The sequence below is a fragment of the Lipotes vexillifer genome, unplaced genomic scaffold (genome assembly GCF_000442215.2).
Source record: "Lipotes vexillifer unplaced genomic scaffold, Lipotes_vexillifer_v1.1 scaffold569, whole genome shotgun sequence".
NCBI classification, from domain to species: domain Eukaryota; kingdom Metazoa; phylum Chordata; class Mammalia; order Artiodactyla; family Lipotidae; genus Lipotes; species Lipotes vexillifer.
The window spans coordinates 1,926,090-1,948,735 of NW_006795376.1; the positions used below are offsets into that span (position 1 = coordinate 1,926,090).

The 22,646-nt window shown below is 41.9% G+C and overlaps 1 protein-coding gene across 1 annotated transcript in view; it reads right to left on the reverse strand.

Moving 5' to 3' along the window:
* ARFGEF3 (ARFGEF family member 3) overlaps positions 1 to 22,646 on the reverse strand; it is a 182,169-nt gene that overhangs the window by 99,515 nt on the left and 60,008 nt on the right. The window contains exon 5 of the mRNA XM_007467600.1: positions 10,475 to 10,543. Coding sequence (XP_007467662.1) covers positions 10,475 to 10,543 — 69 coding nt within the window. The remainder of the gene's footprint in view (positions 1 to 10,474; positions 10,544 to 22,646) is intronic.

Here is a 22,646-nt window from a genome sequence, read left to right on the forward strand (position 1 = left end):
CGAACCCGCGTCTCCTGCATCGGCAGGCGGACTCTCAAGCACTGCGCCACCAGGGAAGCCCGGGTGTATCAGTTTTAAATTCATTTTCTTAAACAATCGTGGATTATAATGTACCTGAAGGTACAAGTTATACATACTTGGAAAAAAACATGTTTTAATCTTGAAAGGCTTTTACTTTTGCATGTGATGAAATAGTTTAAAAACTGTGAAAATACATCTGAGTGAGGTATTTCACTTTGATGAAATCAAATTCTCCACAGTGTAGTTAGGCACACTCATACTATTTATACCTTAGGATTTAACAGTTTTCTTTAAATCTTATACTCTCCCAAGAAATCTTTATAACTGTTGATCTTTAAGATCTCTGAGCTCTGACATTACAAACTTAAGGGGGAATTTTAAGCCTTAGACGCACTAAAGATGAGAGTAGCTATCTGGAGAGCCAAGCCATCTATATCCTCCCTTAAAAAACTCTATCAGTTCCTTTAGACCCAAGAAAGAAAGCACACATGAAGAACTGGATCTGAAGCAACACAGTGTGTAAACAGATGAACTTCACAAGTAACAAATGTATTTCTTTGAGTTTTAATGTTATCACCATTTTTAATGTTTAGGTGCTATTACTACACGTACAACACTGGAAATGACTTATTGCAAGAGGCGTTTTATTAAGGGAAAACACAGGCATGTTTAGTCTGCTTAAAAAAAAAGATTAAGGAGCTCATTCTACTAAAGTTGGGAGTATAAATACTGGATATGACAAAAGGGTATCCTTTTAAATATAAAAATGATCATGTATCTGATAATATCACTCTCTTTAGGTACTCAGAAAGAAATGCTTTATCAGTTACCCTGACATCTTCTAAAGAAAAGTTCCTTTAACTTGCTATATTTATAATAAATTGGTAAATCCGAAAGGTTTGCAGAACTACGTTTTCCCTTATAAACCTGACCATTGTAATTCAAGACCAGTGATTTTTCACTTTGTGAATGTTTTTCTTCCTATACCTCAGAGCAGTGCTAAGATGAGCACATTGAATCAGAAAAGCTCAGAGAACACCATGTCCAAAGTCAGGCTGAGTTTCTGGAAAAGGAGCTCATCAGTTTCTTCTTTTCACATATCCTGTATCAGTTCTGTCTCCCCATGCCCTTTGCTTTCCTGGTGCAGAAATGACACTTAAAAAGCCTCAGTCCTGCACCTCTGCCAGAGGCTCAAAGGGCAAGTCAAATACCCTGTGAAAAGCCACAGGCCCCTGATCGCCAGGGAATTCACGAAGACACAGGGCAGTGAGGAGTTTCGTAAAGGACATTTTGATCATTTCATGCATTTGTGGACATCTAGCTTTATGGCATGCTAGACACAACTGAGGGCAAAAACATACATCATTAATGAAGCAAAACAGACCCCGAAAGCAGAAGGAACAAGAACAAGAAAACACAAGTTTGCAAGCCATATATAAGCAATACAAGTTTTGTATCACCGAGTCAGTAGACTGATAAATAACAGTACTAGGTTACAACCATGGTGTAATCACTATTATTAAATATGAAGCAGCATAGTGGAATGTAGCAGATATTCAATATACATTATCCAAAGTGATAATAAATTTTAAAGAAGCTGCCACAGTAGAAGTTTGCTTAGCTTTACAAAAGCACGTACGACCTTCACTTTGTTGAACTGTGCATTTACCTTCTCTTCCCTGTCTGAATGGGGTTAGTGGCACAGCTTTGTTAAAACAGTGCATGGTACTGACTAATGAGTCCTATAAAGAGAAGAGCTAGTATGTTTCCAACTGGAAAATTTTTACGGAGATGACAGTTTAAGGTGATAAAAAATAGAAAGGATCAGAGATTAAGTAAGCTACAAGAAAGCAGAAATGTCTCTTATATGAATGCTTGCTGATCACATTAGAACCAAAGGAAATTGTGATGATCACTGTAAGTCTGAACTCTGTTATATCGTGACGACAGCTCAGTGGCTCTGCCGTTCCCAGGTGAACAGCAGTACCAGGTGGGTGTGTGACAGGAGGCACCTCATCAAACGGGTCCTGTTGATGCAGACACACACACATACATACACACAGACAGAATGAAGTTGTTTTATTATTCCTAAGAAATACCTATGTAAGTAAATCTGATCCCATGCTGGGGTAGGGAAATTTGCTGGTTTTCCTTTTGGATCTCAACTTACAAGGAAATGCTTAAAGTGCCCAGGCATTTACGGAAAACTCTTCCTCCTCCATGTTCTTCCTGGCTTCAGCTGGCATATTAAAATGGCTTAAGGGGCTTGCCTGGTGGTGCAGTGGTTGTGAGCCCGCCTGCCAATGCAGGGGACATGGGTTCGTGCCCCGGTCTGGGAAGATCCCACATGCCACGGAGCGGCTAGGCCCGTGAGCCATGGCCGCTGAGCCTGCGCGTCCAGAGCTCCGCAACGGGAGAGGCCCGCGTACCGCAAAAAAAAAGAAAAAAAAAAATGGCTTAAGACCCCTCAACCCATCAATGCCTGCACCTTCTCAGGCAGAGCCTTCTGCTTTGTCTACACAGGGTCTACCAAACTCTAGCCTCTGTCCAGTGAACCAACCCAGAATGAAGCAGAGGGGATCTCTGCATTGCTCAATATGTCTTCTAACTCCAACTAAGTTCTTCAAGAGCCATGCAAGTCAGAGGTTAAAGGAAAGTGGAGAATGTCTTGCAAAGGAGTAGTTCGCTCAAAGCCTATCTGGCAGTAAGTAGCCAAGAACAGAAACCTTAGAGGAGTCAAACCAGAGTCAGCAAAGAGACTGGTCCCCGAGGAAGGAAAGAAAGAGTTTCTGGAAGGAAAAGTGAAGAAGCTCCTTAGAATGGGGTTTCCTCAACCCAGTAGCCTCAGCTGGTTTAATGGGCCAGCTTCCTTGGTTGGTTTTCTTGCCAGGAGGTGGGGCTACCCCTCCCAGTCTTAAAGAGAACAAGACAAATAACATGCTTCCAGGATAAATGGACCAAGTAAGTCATCCGTGTATTTTTTTTCCGGGTTATATCTGGAGACTATCTGCTCCTTAATTGTAAAATATTTTATTTGAGGTATGGCTCAGAAATAATGCTTCTACCTTAGAGTAAAAAAAAAAAAAAAAAAAAGGATCACTGAATATTTAAAGAGAAGTCAGCCCATTTAAAATAATACTTTAGTGACAACTAGAACCGTGACATCAGAATCTTTGGCAGCAGGTCTTGAGCTTCAGTGTTTTTTAAGTTCCCTGGCGTAACAAGTGGAACTATTGCTAAACTCCATATCCTCTGAGGATAACGTAATGTTCAGAAAAGACAAACTGCGTATCAATATGTAAAGACACCCAAGAAAGTGGCATATGCCCGATGGTCACTTGAATCTACAGTCACAAAAAAAGTAAAATGCATCAATACTTCTGCTTTACATGTAAAACCACCATACAGCCATTCTCTAACTAAGTGCCTTGGTAAAGGTCTAAAGTGGATAAGAATCCAAAGAATTTCAGTCAGTTGCTATATTAATATGGCAAGATTTCACTAACATTTTCTAAGACTGAGGGTAGCCAGGAAGCAATAGTATAGCATAGTGGTTAACAGCACATATTTGAAATATAAAAAGCCTAAATTTGAATATCTAAAAAAATATTTCTTCAATAGTTTTTTATTTATATACAAATCAATATAAAATAAGTCTAGATGGCAGTGGGGGGAGCTTACTTACAAAGGAAGCATGAGGAAAGTGGAGTGGGTGCAATCAGACTCCAGCCTGGAGACCCCTCCCTCCCATCCACCTTAGGGCTTTCCTGGCCTAAAATCACTGGGCAAGCAAATTAACCTCCCTTTCTCTGCGATTCTTTATATAGCTTGGTTATGGTAAAGATTAAAAGAGAATGTGTGGAAAATACAATACTTATTGACATGCCCTAGGAACTCAACCATCAGTAGCTACCATTATTAACCACTGTTTTGGAATTGAGGGATGGAGGATGCATGGAGTAAAAAAGGGAGGTTCCTGAAAGTAAAAATCTTAAAGAAAAAAAAAAAGGTCTTTGAGAGAGACTCTGCTTGAACTTGATAACATGCCACAGGATCAAAGACTGGAAGTTTCCCATGACTAAGATCAAACCAGCAAACACACATTTACAAACAAGGCTTTCTCACTTAGAAAAATCCCATAGAGCAGCCTTCAGCAGGCATGAGAATATGCTCCAAATCTTACCAATGAAACAGTATCATTAACCATCTTCAAATCAGCTTCACAGAGCTTCTGGTTATGGCACTACCCCTTCCCAAGGCCTTGGCGATTTTTACTTCGACAGCTTTTTTCTACGTCAAGGTAACTATCCTCGGAACACTCAACACATGTGCTAATTTGGGCATAATAGTAGGAGAAATATTAAGGGTCCAGCTTTCAACCAATGAAGAGAATTTTGTATCCATACAGAGTTTTAGTAATGATAATTCATGAAATTAAACAGAAAACACATGTTGGACATTTCATAACTGTCCAATTCTAAATTCGGTTGATATTTATTCCTCCTGCATCACAGAAGACCCTATTCTGAAAAACTGTCATTATTGCAGTTTAATTAAGCAAGTTAAAGTTAGACACACAAATGAAGGCTGCCCCCTTATTTACATTTTCAGTGCTTAATGATCCTTTTATAGTTTCAGCAGTACCTTGGGAAAACAGACTCATTTTGCATACTTAAGCACACATCCCATTTCCTGATCAACAGGTTCCAGGGTAAACACTATTCTTGAGTAACAGTCAATGCAGAGTAACAAAGAAGAGAGTGTGTGGATTCTCTCCCAACATTTCCACAGGGGTTTTAAGTGATTTACTTTAAGGTATTTTTATAAATTGTTTCCAGCTATATCAAAAGTGACAAGAGGAGAAAAGATTTTTTTTCTTGAAGTTAAAGACTTATTTTTATGAGAAATTCAGCCACAACCAAGAAAGCTTCCAGGAGCTAAGTGGTAGTTTTAGGCTGAAATGTCCTGCTTTAAAAATAGATGCAGATTTTTCAAAGGCTAAATTAGCAGGTGGAAAGCACTTGAGAACATGCAAAAACCTGCAAAATCATTGGGTCTCACTATGTCTACATAATACCATTATTTTTGTGGCAGTATAACTCTCTTTTGTAGTTAATGCTTCCTGTTGATGAAAAAGTATTTCTTAAGCAACTTCTATGGTGAAAAACCAAAAGGTTCTAAGCTATTTTGCAAATCTGAGGCAATATAAAATGTAGGCAATGTAAGAAAAATACTTATACCTATCATGTGTATCTGAAGTAAACAATGATTTCAAATAAGTCTACTATCCTTTCTTAAATTATGCATACATAATGCACTTAATAATCTAACAGCTGTAACTACTGATCCATAAGCTTCTATTTATAAATTGTTCTTATGCTTTTCATAGAAATAGATCTACTCCATGCTTGTCTTATGCCAGATTACATAAATATGGATTCAGGGAGGAGGTATGGTTTTAAAGGTTGACAGGGCCTTATTGGTGGAAACACATACTCAGAAGGAACAGTGGGATAGCTCTGTGGCAGTTTAAACCATTAAAGCGTTTTAAGAAATATGTTTGATATATATCAAGCAATGACAAACGGGAAGGAGAAAACGTGGAGATGATTTGGCAGGAGAAGATGACGAAAAACAAAGAGTCAAAATCTTGTATTTATTAGGGGCCACCATTGAGAGGATTCTGCTGCTGTGTGGGCATCCCTACTTCGTGGAGGGGGCTCGATTAGCCATGGCAAAGAGGCATGACAGACCTTGCCTGGGATTTAGGTCTATAAACCCAGAAAAACACTATCTCATTTTAATGAGATTATACCAATATTCACTGTGGCAGCGCTTCTCAAACTTTAATATGCTTATGCATCCCACGGGGTATCTTATTACAAGGCAGATTCTTAATTCAGAGGTCTGGGTTGGGGCCCGAGGACCTGCATTTCTAACAAGCTCCCAGGTGCTGCCATGCATCTGCCGAGTGGACCACACTTGAGGCTTTAGAGCATCACAGCTCCTTTCAATATGGTTTTACAACACAGCTTGCTGGAGAGAACGGTAACTATCAGAGCAGTGGTTTTCAACTTGACTTCTGCAGTAGAATCAACCGGAGGCCTTTACAAAATTTGTTTGCCCAGGTCCCTCCAAGACCAAAAAACTCAGAATTTCTAGGGCAACCCTAGGCATCTTATTTTTGCTAATACTTTCCAGGTGATTCGAATATGCAGCCTTTGAAGAGAACCACCAACATAAAAGTAGGGCCTCTGATGCTTTGCAACTGTAAGTATCCCAAACGTAAGAGAGTTCGTTTCAGGAGGGTAAAGAGAGGTCAAAGCTTAATCAAGTAACTACTGAAAATAGTCAGCCTTATACAGGAACCTATGCAAACTTGTATAAGCCTGTATCTAGTTCTGATCTTTATAATCATTGTTGGTGGTGAACTGAGGCATACTATTCTCTTAAGAAAAAGATCTATTTTAAAGATAAAAGGCAAGATTAGTTTAACTTCAATACTGTGTCTGCAGGGTGCTCACGCCTGGGAATGGTCTAGATGAGGGGAAGGGTAGCCCCTTTGAGAATTACCACTGATTCCCACAGGGCAAGTGAAGGGCCCCTGTGAGTGTCCCTTCCACAACCAAACTATGACAGCATGTGCTACAGGGTATAAAGACCAAAAGCTCAGTCATACCGACCAGTCTTGCTTCCTGGTTCTATCACTTCCTAGCTGTGTGGCTAGTACAACAGTACTGTTGTGCAGATTATATGATCTAATACAGGGAAAGTTCTGAGAACGATGCCTGGCAGGGAGCTAAATATGTACTAAAGGTAGCCATGTAACATTGTCTTAGCCATGTAATATGTACTTATCTCTTGCCACCAAGAGTGATGTTATGTTCTCAAGCCTCCTCAGAATGATCAACTCTGAGAGGGAATGGCCACAGAGAGCCCAGAGCTCTAGCTAATGCCTGGTGGAAGTACTCTGAGTTGCAGCCAAGCCTGATGGATAAAAGATCCACTATTCTCAGCAGGAGAGCAACTTTCCAGGGTGTTTTTCTCACTGGCTTTCTGATCGGTGCCACTGGATAGAGTGAGCCCCTGGTGCTGGCATCTGCATGCTTGTCCTCTGCTTCTCTCAGCAGCCTGGCGTGTAGATGTCCTTACCCATGGACTGGCCAGCTGCAAGAGTTGGATTCTTACTCCCTTCAACCTGGTGTCCACGCCAGGTCCAGGCTAGCACAGAGGAGTGATTCTGCACACTGCCATTTATCAAAAGCACTTTGAAGTGGTGACCATTGTGGTCCTTACAAAGCAGTCTCCATCCCTCTGCTAAGCTGGAGAATCTGCTGATGTTTCCAGTCACCAGAAAAGAGTGGGGCATCTAAGTGAGGGCTGAGGGAACCTGCAGCCTCAACTGTTAAGTTCCACCACGGACAGGGAGGTGGTAGGACCTTCTTGTGGATCTATGGGAGAGGCGGGGCCTAAAAACATCTTCTGGGAGCCTGCGCACTGTCAAGGAGCAAATACAGGATGAAAAAGATCTTTGCCAAGTCCTTCCTTCAGAGGAATGCAGTCCGAAGCCTCCATCCTGAACAATAAGTCAAAGCTAGCATTGGAAGTAACGCATTTTTCCATGACGGTCTGACCCCTGCTTCATGACCTTCATGCTGACATTCTGCTGGGAACTCTTCCAACTAGGGGATCTCAGGAGGCTGCAGTAGGGGCAAGAAGGGGAAGTAAGCTTGCTACTGTTGTCTCAGGAACCTAAGCCCAGTCGATGACCCATCCATTCAGGGTCCTGGCCGTGTCAACATTATTTAGTGGAAGGCTGGACTTCGTCATCAATCTGCTGCTACAGGAGAGCAGTAGCTAACCTTGACCCAGCATTTACTATGCGGCTGCCTGCACTGAAAGCTTTTTACGTGGATTCTATCTTGTCTAATCAGCACAACCATACTACGAGATAGCGAGGTAGGTGCTGTTAGCATTGCTTTTACACAGAGAACAAACACAAGCCCAGGGAGGTATCTAAGGCAACACCGCTGGGAGGTGGTAAAGCCAGGATTTACACCCAACCAGTGCAACTCAAGAGCCCACGCTGTCACCACCAAGCTCAAACGCCTTTATCTTTATATCACTCTTGGGCTGAGATTTAAAAAATAAATAAATAAAAGGTTTTTTTCCTTTCTAGGTTTTGGTAGAGACCACTGTGTTTTGATGTTTCATCCTATCTAGACAGGTCTGCCAACTCTCTACTCTGGCTTCCAGATCCCCTCTGAAATCACCCTTGACTTGGGTGGCCCATGGCAGTGTGTATCTGTTTGGGAATTACATCTCGAATCTTTCAGATTCTCATTCAAAAACTCATCCCTGTGAGGATGATAAAGACCTCACCCTCTCAAAGGGAGCTTGGGAATCCCTGGTGGCCTCCCCAGTCCTGAGAGTCCTACAACAACCCATCCCCTTCCCCATACCCATCCTGGGCAGGGGTCAAGCTAGGCAGTGGCTGGGCAGTGACACGTTGCATTTCCCTTCCTGTCCCTTCACATGGCAAAGAAATAACAAGCCTCTTACATGCCAATCCTGTTTCTTGCTCTGATCAAAACTACATTTGTCACTTAGAAAGCAAACCAGCATGAGGTATCTAAAATAGTCAAACTCATAGAAACAAGAGAGTAGAATGGTGGTTGCATGGTGTGAGGAGGAGGGGGAAATGGAGAGTTAATATTCAATGGGTATAAAGTTTCAGTTATGCAAGATGAATAAGAGATCTGCTATACAACACTGCACTACGGTTAACACTACTGAATTGTATACTTAAAAAGTTTGTTAAGGGGCTTCCCTGGTGGCGCACAGTGGTTGAGAGTCCACCTGCCCATGCAGGGGACACGGGTTCATGCCCCGGTCCGGGAAGATCCCACATGCCGCGGAGCGGCTGGGCCCGTGAGCCATGGCTGCTGAGCCTGCACGTCCGGAGCCTGTGCTCTGCAACGGGAGAGGCCACAACAAGTGAGAGACCCATGTACCGCAAAAAAAAAAAAAAAAAAAAAAAAAAAAATAAGTTTCCAAATCCTTTGCTCTCCATTGACTCTGCTTAAAAAAAAAAAAAAAAAAAAAAAAAGTTTAAGATCTCATGTTGTGTTTTTACCACAGTTAATAAAAAAAAAAAGCAAACCTACAAATGACAAGATCACTCACACAAGTATCTCTTAAAATTCAACTAAAAATACTGATAGCTATTCTATTTCTTTACTTATATAGAGTGAAACATACAAATGTGGTAAAGAAAAGTGTTCTTTCTACCTACATAAATACACATTTGAGAACTGATTTATGTCGTAGTGAGGGGTCAGCTGTCTGTTTTTCTTTTGACTGACACATAAAAATGTTCTATGTGCTCAAAAATAATTTTCTCTCAATTTTCACTCTTCAATGCCACATAATACCATAAAAGCACATGCATCAGCCAATACAAATACTACTCATGATAATGTTAACTTTGTATGATGATGGACATGTTAATTAGCTTGCTGTGGCGACTATTTCACAATGTATATGCATATCGAAACATCGAACATTTTATTTGTTGGTTATACCTCAATAATGATGAGAAAAAGAGGAAAAAAGAAAACATGCCCTAAGTGTTAAGCGTCCACCTGGTATACTCAAGAAATGGTAATCATTAGTGTTAAAAAAAAAAAAGACCCATGACTATTGAAAGTTAGGCTTTCTTTTTCTCTATAATTTCAGAATTCTGAATATATCATTGGCTCCTTGAGGTCTACGTGCGTAGTCTTGTCAAAACATACAAATCCTGAAGATACTCTTTTCAAGAAGTGGCAGGAAATTCACTCTAAGCATAGTGGAGTAGAGCTGTGGAATGATGCTGTTTCCAAAAGCCAAAGGCATGTGCCAGACATTCAAGAAAGCAAGTTTCCTGTTGGACATAACTGCTGGGAGTGCTGAAGGTACATATTAGTCTAGGCTGCGATACAGATGGAAAAGAGAAGGCTTTCCAATGATCGTCTACAAAATGCATTCATCAGGGTTTAGGAGACGGGGATGGAATTTAATCAATAAACATCTCCTCTAAATCTCACACTTGGTTTCTTAAAAACCGTTAAAAAAAATTCAAATTCTCTTTAATCAATCAGGAAAAATAGTAAGTGCAATACCTAGGTGTAGCAGCGTCGGGAGAACCGGTACTGTTATTTCCATGGCTAAAGCCTCAAGTCAAGCAAACCAAAGCATGCAGAGCACCGACTAAGGATGGTGGCCCACATAGCCTGCTTCCCACAGATCAACTCCATAGTGGAAATTCCCCACAATAATGATCAGAGAAGGGCTCACCCCACTGCTGCGGTTTGGCTCCACCCCAGCATTTATCCCAGGTCGGGGTAAAGCAGCTTTGAGCAGACAGCACACACAAGCAGCACTTGAGCGTCTGGGGAAAACCGATACTCACCTCCGCGATCTTCAGCACTGCGCTCCCATTCAGGTCAAAGGTTGGGGTGTAGGTTATGCAGAGTAAAACCTTTAACAGCCAGGAGGCAGAGGAGGAAGGAAGAGAGAAGGAAGTAAAAATTTAGAAATAAATTTCCACTTTACATGTTATTAGTGCAGTCCTGTTTTTTATGACTCTTTAGCTCTTTGCTTATGTTTCTTTCCATCCCACCCACTGCTCTCAAATTAGTGACCACACATTGCCCAATAAAATAGACTAATACTTGTAAAAGGAAGAAGCATTGTAAGCCTGGCCAGAGATGGCTTTCTTCAACTCCAGGTCTGTCCAGTAATAAAGAAAACCAAATGGCCAGGCTCACTGCTAGGTCCTGTACATGAATTTACCTAGATTGATATTTTTAGTAAGCGTCATTATTACTGTCCTCATTTTACTGATAAGGAAACTGAAGCTCCGAACGATTAAATAAGCTGCCAAAGTCACACAGGTACCAGCTGTGGAGCTGAGACCTGAACCCAAGTAATCTGACTCCATGCCCTGACTGACCATGGGATACTGTCTCTACATCTTCCTAGGCCCGAGCGTCACTGTATTTTTCTGTTACTGTCGCCTTCCCAGATCCACATGGGATTAGACATTGTTTTATGGGCACTTTCTTCTTTCCTTCTTTATTTCCCCCAGAACACTGTCTGGGGCTCATTTATTAGTTCCAGGTTCCCCTTATTCTCCAAGTTACATAGACAGTGAGTTGATGACATTTACAAGACCTTTAAAGACCACTAAAACTTCCACTTTCTACTTGTAGAGCTATTATGGAATAGATCAATAAAAGCCCAGGGCATTTTAAGAATTGCTTCTAATTTTATAGATAAAAGGCTAGATGCTCCCCTGTCCATTTGGCTTCTGATGCTGCAAATTATCTCGCCGGTGGTCCCAGACGTGAAATTGCTGACGTCGGCTCCTTGATCCCCAAACCCAACAGCCACGTCCTGCCTGCAGCTTGGCCTGTCGGTGGCAGCCTCAGAGGATGTTTCTCACCTGGTTCTGCCTAACTCGTGAAAGAGCGCTGAAGCCTAGCAAATTTACCTAATACAGGATATACACCTGCTCAGCACATCAAAAAGTGTAACTGTCCCATGGAGCAAGGAACGTCTCCTAAATCACTCAGTCTTAGTTACCAGCCAGGCCAGCCCTAGGAACAGTCACGCCTTTAGAGAAAGCAAACAGGTAGGTAATTAAAGAAGGAAAAAGGGATTCTTGCCAATTTTAGTCACAAGGTTAGAATAAATTCACAATTCTTTGTTCCTTAAGGCACCTGAGAGCCAAGAGCTGACTCCAGATAAAAATCGTCTGAATGCCACGCTGGCCGAGAGAGGGGGACTGTGGGAACTACTGCCCCATGGCTTCATGGGAAAAGGCTTTCTTTTGTTTGATGACTAACTGTGGGGGTCGGAGTCTGGCATGCAAGGAGGGATGAGAGCTGAGGACAACAGTGTCACCAGGTCCTAATTTCAGCTGGGGAGAGGCCACGTCTTCTAATGCCTCTGTACTTGATGGCATCTCTGCCTGACACCCTCCTAGCCTGGCATCCTCCTAGGCTTGTTCCTCATGTGGCTCATCTCTTGGCTTCTTGGTGGTCTCAACTCAAACGTCGCCCCTCAGAGAGGCCTGTGGCCCTCCCTGAACACTCTCTCTGAAATGGCCTCTCTCACAGCTCCTTGTTTCACTTGCTTCAGAGTAAGTACCAGTCTCATAAATTGCTGCTTTATTTACTTATTTATAATCTTTTCATTAGACTATAACATCCACTGAGCATCTGAAAGGCCCTCAGGCTTTCTCTTATGAGGCTTTTGGACTTTGATTTCTTGCTACCTTGCACAGCTTCTCTTTCTTATTTATTTTTTCTACGTCATGCTTCACGGCAGGTGGGTGGAGGGTATGAGACAGTGGCTGGTGTAGGTGGTGGTCTGGGGAGGTGAGGTGGCCCATCTTGGCTCTTGGTTTTTAAGTCATTACAATAAAGGCTGGCAACTGGCAAGACCTTACAATATGAAACTAATCATGGCAAATTTTTGTCTGAACTGGCTAATTAATAATGTTACTTATAGGACCAATGATCGACTTCCTGCCTTCCATCGCTCCGTGCATTCATCCAAGGTGTGCAAGGGTAAGAAAGAAGTTTTCAAAAGCCAACCCAGTTTTCTGTGAACAAGAGCTGCTTTATGCAACAGAGCCTGGAGGAAGTGGGAGCCGTGTCTATGGTGAGGTCTTCGGGAAGGGCATTGAGTTGGCATATTTGCTAATCAAGCTTCTCAGGGGAACAGAGGAGGCTGGACTCTGCCACCGGGAAGCCAGCCAAGTGTGGAGGGAGGCCTCTTAGCAACAGTCTGAAGGAAGCTGAAGATCCCTGCACCCAAATGATGCTGATCCTGTTCAAAAGATCACTGAAAAAAAGGCTCTCCACACCTAATGTCTGGCCACTAATATCCAAAGACTCACTGAGCTCTATGCAAAAACTAAAAACAAGAAAAAATAGTGAAAGTGAAGCATAATAATGAAGCTGTCTCCTTAAGCTCACACAGCTTGCTTTTCTGGAAGCAGAGCACGTTTTAACTCCAGAGCTGACGGTGCCCATGCCCCTCCCATGACTCCCAAGACATATAAAGGGCCCCCAGTGTCTAGCAAGGATGGTGCAGCAGACAGAAGTGACTTATTGCAAATGATACATGGAAAAACGGTGCCCAAAGCCTGGCAAGCACTAATTCACTGGATTCAAACACAGACTGGGCGTAGGAAATTTAGGGTGACATCAAATTAATTTCAAGTGTCTGACTTCCACTGCATAATGAAAGAGTAAGAAGTTTAGACTGGTATTCTGAGCACGTTGGCCTCAAGGAAAACAGGAGCACCTAAATATTGAGGACAATTCCATTAAAAATACATCCCTCACAGGGTCATTAAAGCATACTGACTACATTATCACTTAACAGCAAGAACTTGAGTGACAGGCAGCGTCTTGCAATCTAGATGGTTGATGCTGCCTCCATAAATAAGCCAAGAGGATGGGGAAAGTAGGTGCAAAACCTTCCACAAAAAGGGCACGATCATTACAGAGGCTAATAAAAATCGCAATTATGAAAAAGCAATAACCGAATAGCTACTATATACAAGAAACAACCCTGCAATTAAAAATGTGTATAGAAACACTGGATAAAACAGATTAGACTGGAAAGGAGAAAGAGAAGCTGATTTATTGCAAGCATTGGGCCCAAGTGATAAGAATCTGAAAAATGTAGCCACATTAGGAACACAGAGAGACAGATGTGGATAGATAATGATGACAAGTACAAGATCACAGGTATGTGCTTCTGATCAGGAAAATCCCGGATGAATCCTCTCCCAAGGCAAAGGCATTTTATCGTCATGACTGGGGTTTCTCCATCAGGCTCATTCTGCCCTGTGATCACAATCACGGCAGAGCAGGGACTGTGATGTCAGGGCTAAAACCCAAGTGTTTCAGTAACGTGACTGTGGCATGTGATTTAGTATTTAATTGCTGTGACTTTGCCTACATCCTCTAAGCCCCTTATCTTTAAAATTCCCATCCCACCTCACAAGGATATTTAGAGGAAAAATTAATTAAATGACTTAAAAAAAAAAAAAAGGAGGGGCTTCCCTGGTGGTGTAGTGGTTAAGAATCCGCCTGTCAATGCAGGGGGCACGGGTTCGAGCCCTAGTCTGGGAAGATCCCACATGCTGCGGAGCAACTAAGCCCGTGCACCACAATTACTGAGCCTGAGCTCTAGAACCCGTGAGCCACAGCTACTGAGCCCACGAGCCACAACTACTGAAGCCCGCGCGCCTAGAGCCCGTGCCCTGCAACAAGAGAAGCCACCGCAATGAGAAGCCCACACACCGCAACGAAGAATAGCCCTCACTCGTCACAACTAGAGAAAGCCCGCGCACAGCAACAAAGACCCAGTGCAGCCAAAAATAAATGATTTTTAAAAAAAAGTACGCACAGTACATATATCTCTAGGCTATCTTCTCATAGAGATTAAACAAGTCTCCATTTGATGTAACACATGGCAGCCGTTCCAGTGTAAATAATTAGATGCATTTTAAGTAAAAAAAAAAAAAAAAAAAAAAAAAAAAAAAAAAAAAAAAAAACGCATTCAAAAGCATAAATCTTTCCAAGTCTTCATCCTACTATGTATCGCTGCCCCCAATTCCTACTGTCTAAGCCCTCGTCATTCTGACCCAGCTCCACTTCCTCTCTCCTTGGTGTTCTCCCTTTCAGGCCCCAAATCAATTAAAGGCATTATTCGCCAAGGTTCTAATTGCTGTGGGGTCACAAATACAAAGCAAGCACCACCTTTACCATTACAAACTCACCATCTACTGGAGAAATGAATACTTGTACAAGTATACTTCATGGCTGACTATAGTGAGTGCTGCTGCAACCGTGAGGTATATAATAATTTTTAAGCTCAGAAGACATCTCAACTTTGGAGATCAGAGAATTCACAGATTAGATAATGTGTGAGCAAAGCACTGATACAGGAGAGAAAAGGGAGGGGGACAGATGTGCCAAGCAAAGGAAATGTTGTGAGTAAAGGTATGAAGCGTGAAAGCAGAGGCTGGAGATGGTGCTAAAAAGGTTGGCTAGAACCTTATTACACATCAACTTAAATGCCCCATGTTAAGTCTTTTGCACAGATTAGTTTAGGGCTGGTTAGGGCAACAAATCACAAGTAAAACTAGATGTAGGGACTTCCCTGGTGGTCCAGTGGTTAAGACTCCAAGCTCCCAAAGCAGGGGGCACAGGTTTGATCCCCGGTCAGGGAACTAAGACCTTGCATTCCACATGGCACAGTCTAAACAGACAAACAAGTAAAAACTAGATGTACTGAGGCAAACTGGAAATCAGAGCAGTAAAGCAGACAATATGTTGTAGATGAATTAAAGACAGAGCCTAGTCATTCCAGTGGCAATGAACTGACTGGGGTGCATTGGTGAAGGGATGAAGGGAATTCACAAATAGAAGGCAATGGTCACCCATATATGAAATCTGGGTGTCATCCAACCACTGTTCTCTCCCCACCTACTCCTTACCATTCTAGCCAACCTGGTTGAAATCTCTCATATACCCCTATTCCCATATATTTCATAAAGCTTTATATTAGGTAATAAAGTAACATGTTTTAGAGAACAAAGATATACCTTGTTCAAAATCCGTCACATAAAATATTACTCTACAGATGTGAATTAATCCCAGAATGGGCAGAAAACGCAAAAGGCTTATTCCATAGCATTTATTTGGAGCAGTTTAGATATACTACTTAAATCTGGGTGCCCTCTCCACCACCCACTAGATTTATGAGCTCCTTGGTAGTAAGGTCTAACTTTTTTTTTTTTTTTTTTTTTGCAGTACGCGGGCCTCTCACTGTTGTGGCCTCTCCCGCTGCGGAGCACAGGCTCCGGACGCACAGGCTCAGCGGCCATGGCTCACGGGCCCAGCCGCTCCGCGGCATGTGGGATCTTCCCGGACCGGGGCACGAACCCGTGTCCCCTGCATCGGCAGGCGGACTCTCAACCACTGCGCCACCAGGGAAGCCCAGGTCTAACTTTTTGATGCCCACCATGTTTACAGTGCCTTGCCAGGCTCTGGGAGGTGTGGTGAGTCCCAGCCCACACTCAATCCCTCCTATGCATTGTCCACATGAGTAATCAACTACACAGAGTTTCAGTGGGACTGTGCATCTGTGTGCCTAGTCATTATTGTAAAATGTGTAGGCAATGTGATAAGACAGGCCGGTGACACAGAAGGAAATTGTCCTGGGAATCTGAACGTCAGATCCAGGTGGTGTGACTGGCTAAAGGCAGTTTTTGCAGCCTTATGGGTAATAATACTAGAGTTTCAGATGACCTGGTTAGGGTAATCAGAATTCAGTGAGCCCCCAATTCAGAATGTCCAGCTATTTGGCAGGACCTCAGGCAGGACAGGGGGAAAAACATCTCTACCAACCAGAGGGCATCTCCCATGAGACTTATAAAACACCTGCTACTCTCTGCTGAGAACCTATTTTTTTTGCACTCAACACAGTAACTGGTAACTTATGTAAGATTTCTGAGTCAAAGAGCTCATTTCTGCTAAAGTTCCAAATGAGTCCTGTACAGGACCACTTGCAGGGGATGAAGGAGTAAAGAAATGATTCCTAAGCTTACTGGATAGCAACTGCACTCCCACTTTACCTCTCCCTTGTGCTGCATTACTCAGGATGCCATTCATTCATTCATTCCACAAATGCTTACTGAGGTATGACGAGTGGTCAGGCCTAGTGCCAGGTGTTGGGCATACAGGAGGAACTAAAAAAGATACTCTGATCCCTGCGCTCTGTAAAGCTAACATCTGGTTTCGAAGACAGTGAAAAAACAAGGGATTACAATAAGTTGTGATGAACATGATGACTGGGAAAATGCACTGGACTCTGAAAAGCATATCAGAGTCTAACACACAGTACACTTGTAATGTTATACTCATCCTTTTTTTTTTTTGGCTGCACCTCACGGCCTGTAGGATCTCAGTACCCCAACCAGGGAGTGAACCCGTGCCCCCTGCATTGGAAGGTGGAGTCTTAACCACTGGACCACCGGGCAAGTCCCTATACTCATCTTTAATGGAACTCTAAATTTATGCTGTAACACATATAATTAAGGAGTGAAAAACCCAGGGAGGAAGACGAGGAGACCATGAAGAAGTGAGCTAATCCGTGGGAGTCAACCTACCCTAAAGCACACTGGGGACACGGGGGCACATTGAATGAACAGGAATCTTCTTTTCCTTACACTAGTAAAATATACATTAGTGCTTAGTTTACACATAAGTGCTTCCTGAGGTCACTGTAGTTTCATTTCTCCAAATATCAGATGCTATTTATAAATCAAAGAATCTACTATAGCTCAAAAAAGTAACTCAAAATTTGAGTACAGCCCACAGGGGCTTCGTCTTGCCCTTATTTGAAGAGGAGCAAACTCTCTGGAAATCCTTGATGTCAGGCACCATTTCAAACCCCAGCCCTGGTTCTGGCTGAAATTTTCGCTTTGTTACTCAATGCACATTCCCTTCTGGCCTCTCATGTATATTGGCTTGAAGATTCATAAACTTAAATTTATTTGCATAATTCCTTTTCTTGAGAAACAGCTCAGTTCTTTTTTTTTTTTTCTTACTCCGTTAAATTCGGCAAGAACAAGGATGGAAAATCCAGTGACAAGGACAGGAATACTGAGACACCAAATGCCTTTCTCTTCCGTGCAGGGCTTGCCCCCCTCCTGGGGGTGCAGCCTTATGATTATGTGCTGCTGAAAGCGTACCTCGGCCATGAAACAGAAATAGATGCTTCCCCTCGTGGTGCACCTATAAACAACAAAGCAGGCTCAGTCTCCTGCAGACAGAAGGGCAGAGTACACATCTTTAGTTTGGGGGTTGCAGTATCACAAAGTCAACAGAGAATTTCAGAGGCCATCTTCCTATGGTCTAAATTTAAAACGTAGATGGCCAAAGATAAGCATTTTTTTCTTGTCTTGATCAAAGTTGCTCAACCTCAGAAATACCGAGGTATTTTTGGGCCAAATAATTCTCTTCGTGGGAGATTGTTCTGTGTTTTATAGGATGTTTAGCAGCGTCCCTGGCCCCCATAGCCTCTAGATGGCAGTGGCTCTCCCTCCCCCAGTTGTGACAACCAAAAAAATGTCTCTAGACATTGTCAAATATTCTCTGGGGGACAAAATGCTCACCTGTTGAGAACCACTCTTAGGTCATTTATACCCCATGCCTTGTGGATATAACTGAGAATCTCTACATCACCCTGCTTCCAAAAGCCTCAGAGCTAGAATGCAGGACTTCCAGAGGGGACCTGGGGTGAGCCACCGATCCTTCACCGGGCTTCAGAGATCCTGAATTGAAGGTAACAACAAGGCTGTTGTTGAGCCACACCCCAATCTTTATTTTGACCCAAAGAAAATGAATCAAATTATTTTAGTGCATGAAACGTCCACTAGCTGTGACTTAAATTGATTCACATTAGGCTGAGGTGACAGGTAATTACAGAAATCACTTTCTGGCTCAACTTGCCCAAATTCTGGCAAATAGCTATTCTGAGAGGTTTTTTTAGTCAGTAGAATATTTTTCTAGAGCTCATGAGTCCCCAGTTTGGAAAACATTGCAAATTACTTATTGGTTTATGCTCATGTCTCAGGTTCTTTCCTGGCCTTTATTTGTTGCCACTAGTAATAAGTTTAATATTCAACATATACATCAGATGTGCCCTTAGCACCTAATTCTAGGAAATAGTACACCAGTGATATCTGTAGAAAAAATATGCAAATATTAAATTATAATGAACTTGAACTTAGCTAATTCGCTTGAACAAATAATCCAATCGTTCTTATTCTTCTTATCTTCTCCCTCTAAACTCTCTTCCTTGGCAAACTCTCATAACTCTTACCTCTAACTAGAAGCCTCACAAATGCATTTCCAGAGCCAATATTTCTCCCAAGTTTCAAACCTTAATTTCAGCTTATAAACATCAGAAATGATATATGCAATTTCATGAAAATCACATAAACCACACTAAGTCTCCAACATGGTAAACAGCTAACACTTCTTCCTGCTCTAAAATTCTTAATTATGCAACCATTAAAATTATCTGTGAGGGGATAAATATAGCCGTGTGGGAAATGCTTATAATCTAAAGTTAAATGAAAAGCAAAAAATAAAATCATATATACACAGTGAATGTAACTGTAAACAGATAAATCAATATGATTAGAAACGCACATAAGAAGTCAGTCACAGTGATGAAATCTACAACGAATGTTTTCTATTTTGGAAAGCCTGTAATGTGAAACTCCTTGTATTTATTCTTTTCAAAGATTCTAACTCTTTGATATCTGACAATATGAACTCACCATCTCTCTCCTAAATTAGCCCCTTAAAATCCATCATTCAGCCAGAAACTCCAGCTCCAAGTCTTGAAATCATCCTGGATTTTCCCCTTCTCACCTACTCACCGCCTATGCCACCGCCAATCACCAGCTACTGCAAATCCCCTCAGCGTGCTCAGCTGCACTTTTCTGCACTCAGCTGCGGGGCACCCCTCCTGTCCCCTCCAAGCTGGCTCTCACAATAAGCCATCTCGTCAGTGCCTGACTTGGCTCTGCTGATTCTCCAAGCATCCTGCAAAACCCTGTCCCCTTTTCCCCACCTTCAACATCTAACACCCAGCTCTGAACATGGCACTTTCTTGCTACTCTGAAGACCCCCCAATCTCTACAGACTCCCGGCTACTTACTTACTCTGACCAAGCCCTCTAGAATCTGCTTCAACCTCCCCTTCAGACTCATCGACCATTATCCCTCACTAATCCAGGTTTCCACCCTGTGCTTTTCCATCTCCAAGACTTTTCCTCTACCAAGAATGTCCAGCCTCCCTCCCAATATATATAATGAACTGAATTCCAAACACCTTTCAAAGTCCAACTCAAACAGTATCCCCTCCTTGAAACCCCCAGTTGAATGTGGGTTTTCCTTCTGCATTTTCCCATTGAACTTTTCTTCTGCTACAACATATGCAACTATCTTGAATTATGTTAATTGTGCACATCTTTATCTTTTTCCTATTAGATTATAAATCCTTGTCTTGGTTTTGCTTTTAATACTATAAAGTTTTATGTATTGTTGGTAATGTAAATATATTCACAGACAATGAAATAAAGTAAAAAGTCCAATGAATTATCTTTTCTAGTTTAACTGTAACAAATTTATTTTGACCTAATCTCACAGTTAGATTTTTAAGAAGTTAATTTCATCAGTGTGTTCCAGATAACACCCTTACACCTCCTTCTCTCTTTCCCCTGAGAGTCTCCACAGAATGGGTGCCTCATCTCAGATCGCCTGCCTATATACGCATGAGGCTTTTGATAGTTTTATACTCAATGCTTAGAGAAATGACCAACACAGCCTCTTGAGACAGTTTATAAAGGGCTAAAGACAACTTGATTCTCTTTATGTTAAACATTTAATAATTAAAAAACTCTTGTAGAATATCCAAATCATATGGACTCTGCCTAGTAGGACAAAATAGGAGCTCATTTGCGCAGATAAATGGTGGGATGTTTTCTGTAGACCATGGGATCATGGCTATTGGTTAGGACCCTAACTATATCTAGGTGGATAACAGATATATAATTTACAAAATTCTTCTTTTAAGCAAGGAAGCTACAATTCGACAATAGTAAATATGATGAGGTCCCTTTTCAGGAATCAAAAATATATATGGTTTCTTTTCTTTACTCCCTTCCTTTACTATAGAAGAAAATTACCCTTTTATAGGCTGTATAGGAAGGGGATATAGAGGAAGAAAAGAGACAAGAAGAAACACATAACGCAATGGTACTTCTAATGTTCTGGTTCATAATTTGAGTGAGTTCAGAGGTGTTCATTTTATTATCATGCTACACATACTCTTTTCTAATAACTAACAAAAATGAAAGCTAACACCAACCCTATGCCATGCACTGTTGTAGACACTTCTTTTATATTAACTCATTTAAGAGTCACTGTAACAATAATATTAATATTATTTGCATTTTACAGATCAGAAAACTGAGGCAGATAAATAGCTTTCCCAAGGTCACCAGGCATTCTAGCTTGAGAAGCTGTGCTCTTACCACTCTGCTACCAGGTATTTTGAAAAGAAGAAAAGTAACAGGAAGTTTAAAAACAATAGAGTCCAAAGACTGTTTCATAGGACAGTTACACAAAGCCATTCTTTCTCCCAGACACACTTGGCCACTTAAAAGTTTCCTCAATGAATTCCTATCTACTCTAAGAGATTTCTAGCCTCTCATGATGTTTCACTCTTTTTCAGAAGCCATATTACTCACATTTGCCTTGCAGTTAAACAAGGATGCACAGTTTTCTTCTAAAACCACACATCCAAAAAGCAGATCGACTCCCAGCCTTGTTACAATGCCTTTCCAGAAAAACACAAATGATTGAAAAAGCAACTCTGCTACCAACAACTGTGTAAGCCCAGCCAAGCAACTGAACCACTCCAGCTTCAATTTACCTATAAAAAGAAGGATCTGATTATGTATGAGGTTACTTTAATTCTAAAGTGTGAATACATGTTGATCTTTCTCATATTTGAACTCAGATTATTGAGTTTGGCTTCTTTTGTCAATTATCCTGGTGGGCCACTGGAAACCACCACATGTGTTTCCCTCTCTCCATCAGTCAGTAACTAAATTAGCAAGCAATTAGTAAGCCATATGCCAGATGCTCTGTTAGGCACCAAAGGGATAAAACCAATACTAACAATATGTAATTAGTTTTCACTTACTAACTAGTGAAATTTTCCACTATGCCTGAGTTGAGTTTGGGACTAACTAGTTGGAGAAATTATGATATGCAGTTTCCCTGAATAAGCCACGGCCTTAGCTAACCTCATACCTCTCTGAATGCATCATCATCCCTTCCCTCTGAGGAAAGTGCAGTAAAAAAAAAAAAAAAAAAAAAAAAAAAAAAAAAAACACCAGCTGCCTCTGACTGAGGGAAAGAAACCAGACTATGATTCTCACGTGAGAAGTGATGGTGGCTGACTGCCAGCTCTCTCTCAGCACTATCCCCGTCTTTTTCAAGAATAGAATTCTGGGCACATGGCTGCCCAAAATAAAGACTACACTTTCCAGCCTTCCTTACAACTGTTGCCATATGACTGAGTCCTGGCCAATGGGAGAGAAGCAGAAGTGTCCTGCATCACCTTCCTCCTGCCAGTTGGCTGGAATGTAGACATTTTGGCAGGAAATGGGGAGCCCTTGTGTTTCACAAGCTGGAGAAACATAATCCAAGATACAAGACTCTCTGATAATGGGGTTCAGCCAATACTGGCCTAAGGTAGTGCAAAAGAAAAACAAATTTCTGCCTTATTTCAGCTGAAATGAATCCTAACTAATACAGCCTTCCTTTCTTCCCTTTCTCCAACCCTATCCTTGCCTACCTGATTCTTCCTTATGCTTTCGATCTTATTTGTTTTAAAAATGTCACTTCTGGGCTTCCCTGGTGGCGCAGTGGTTGAGAGTCCGCCTGCCGATGCAGGGGACACGGGTTCGTG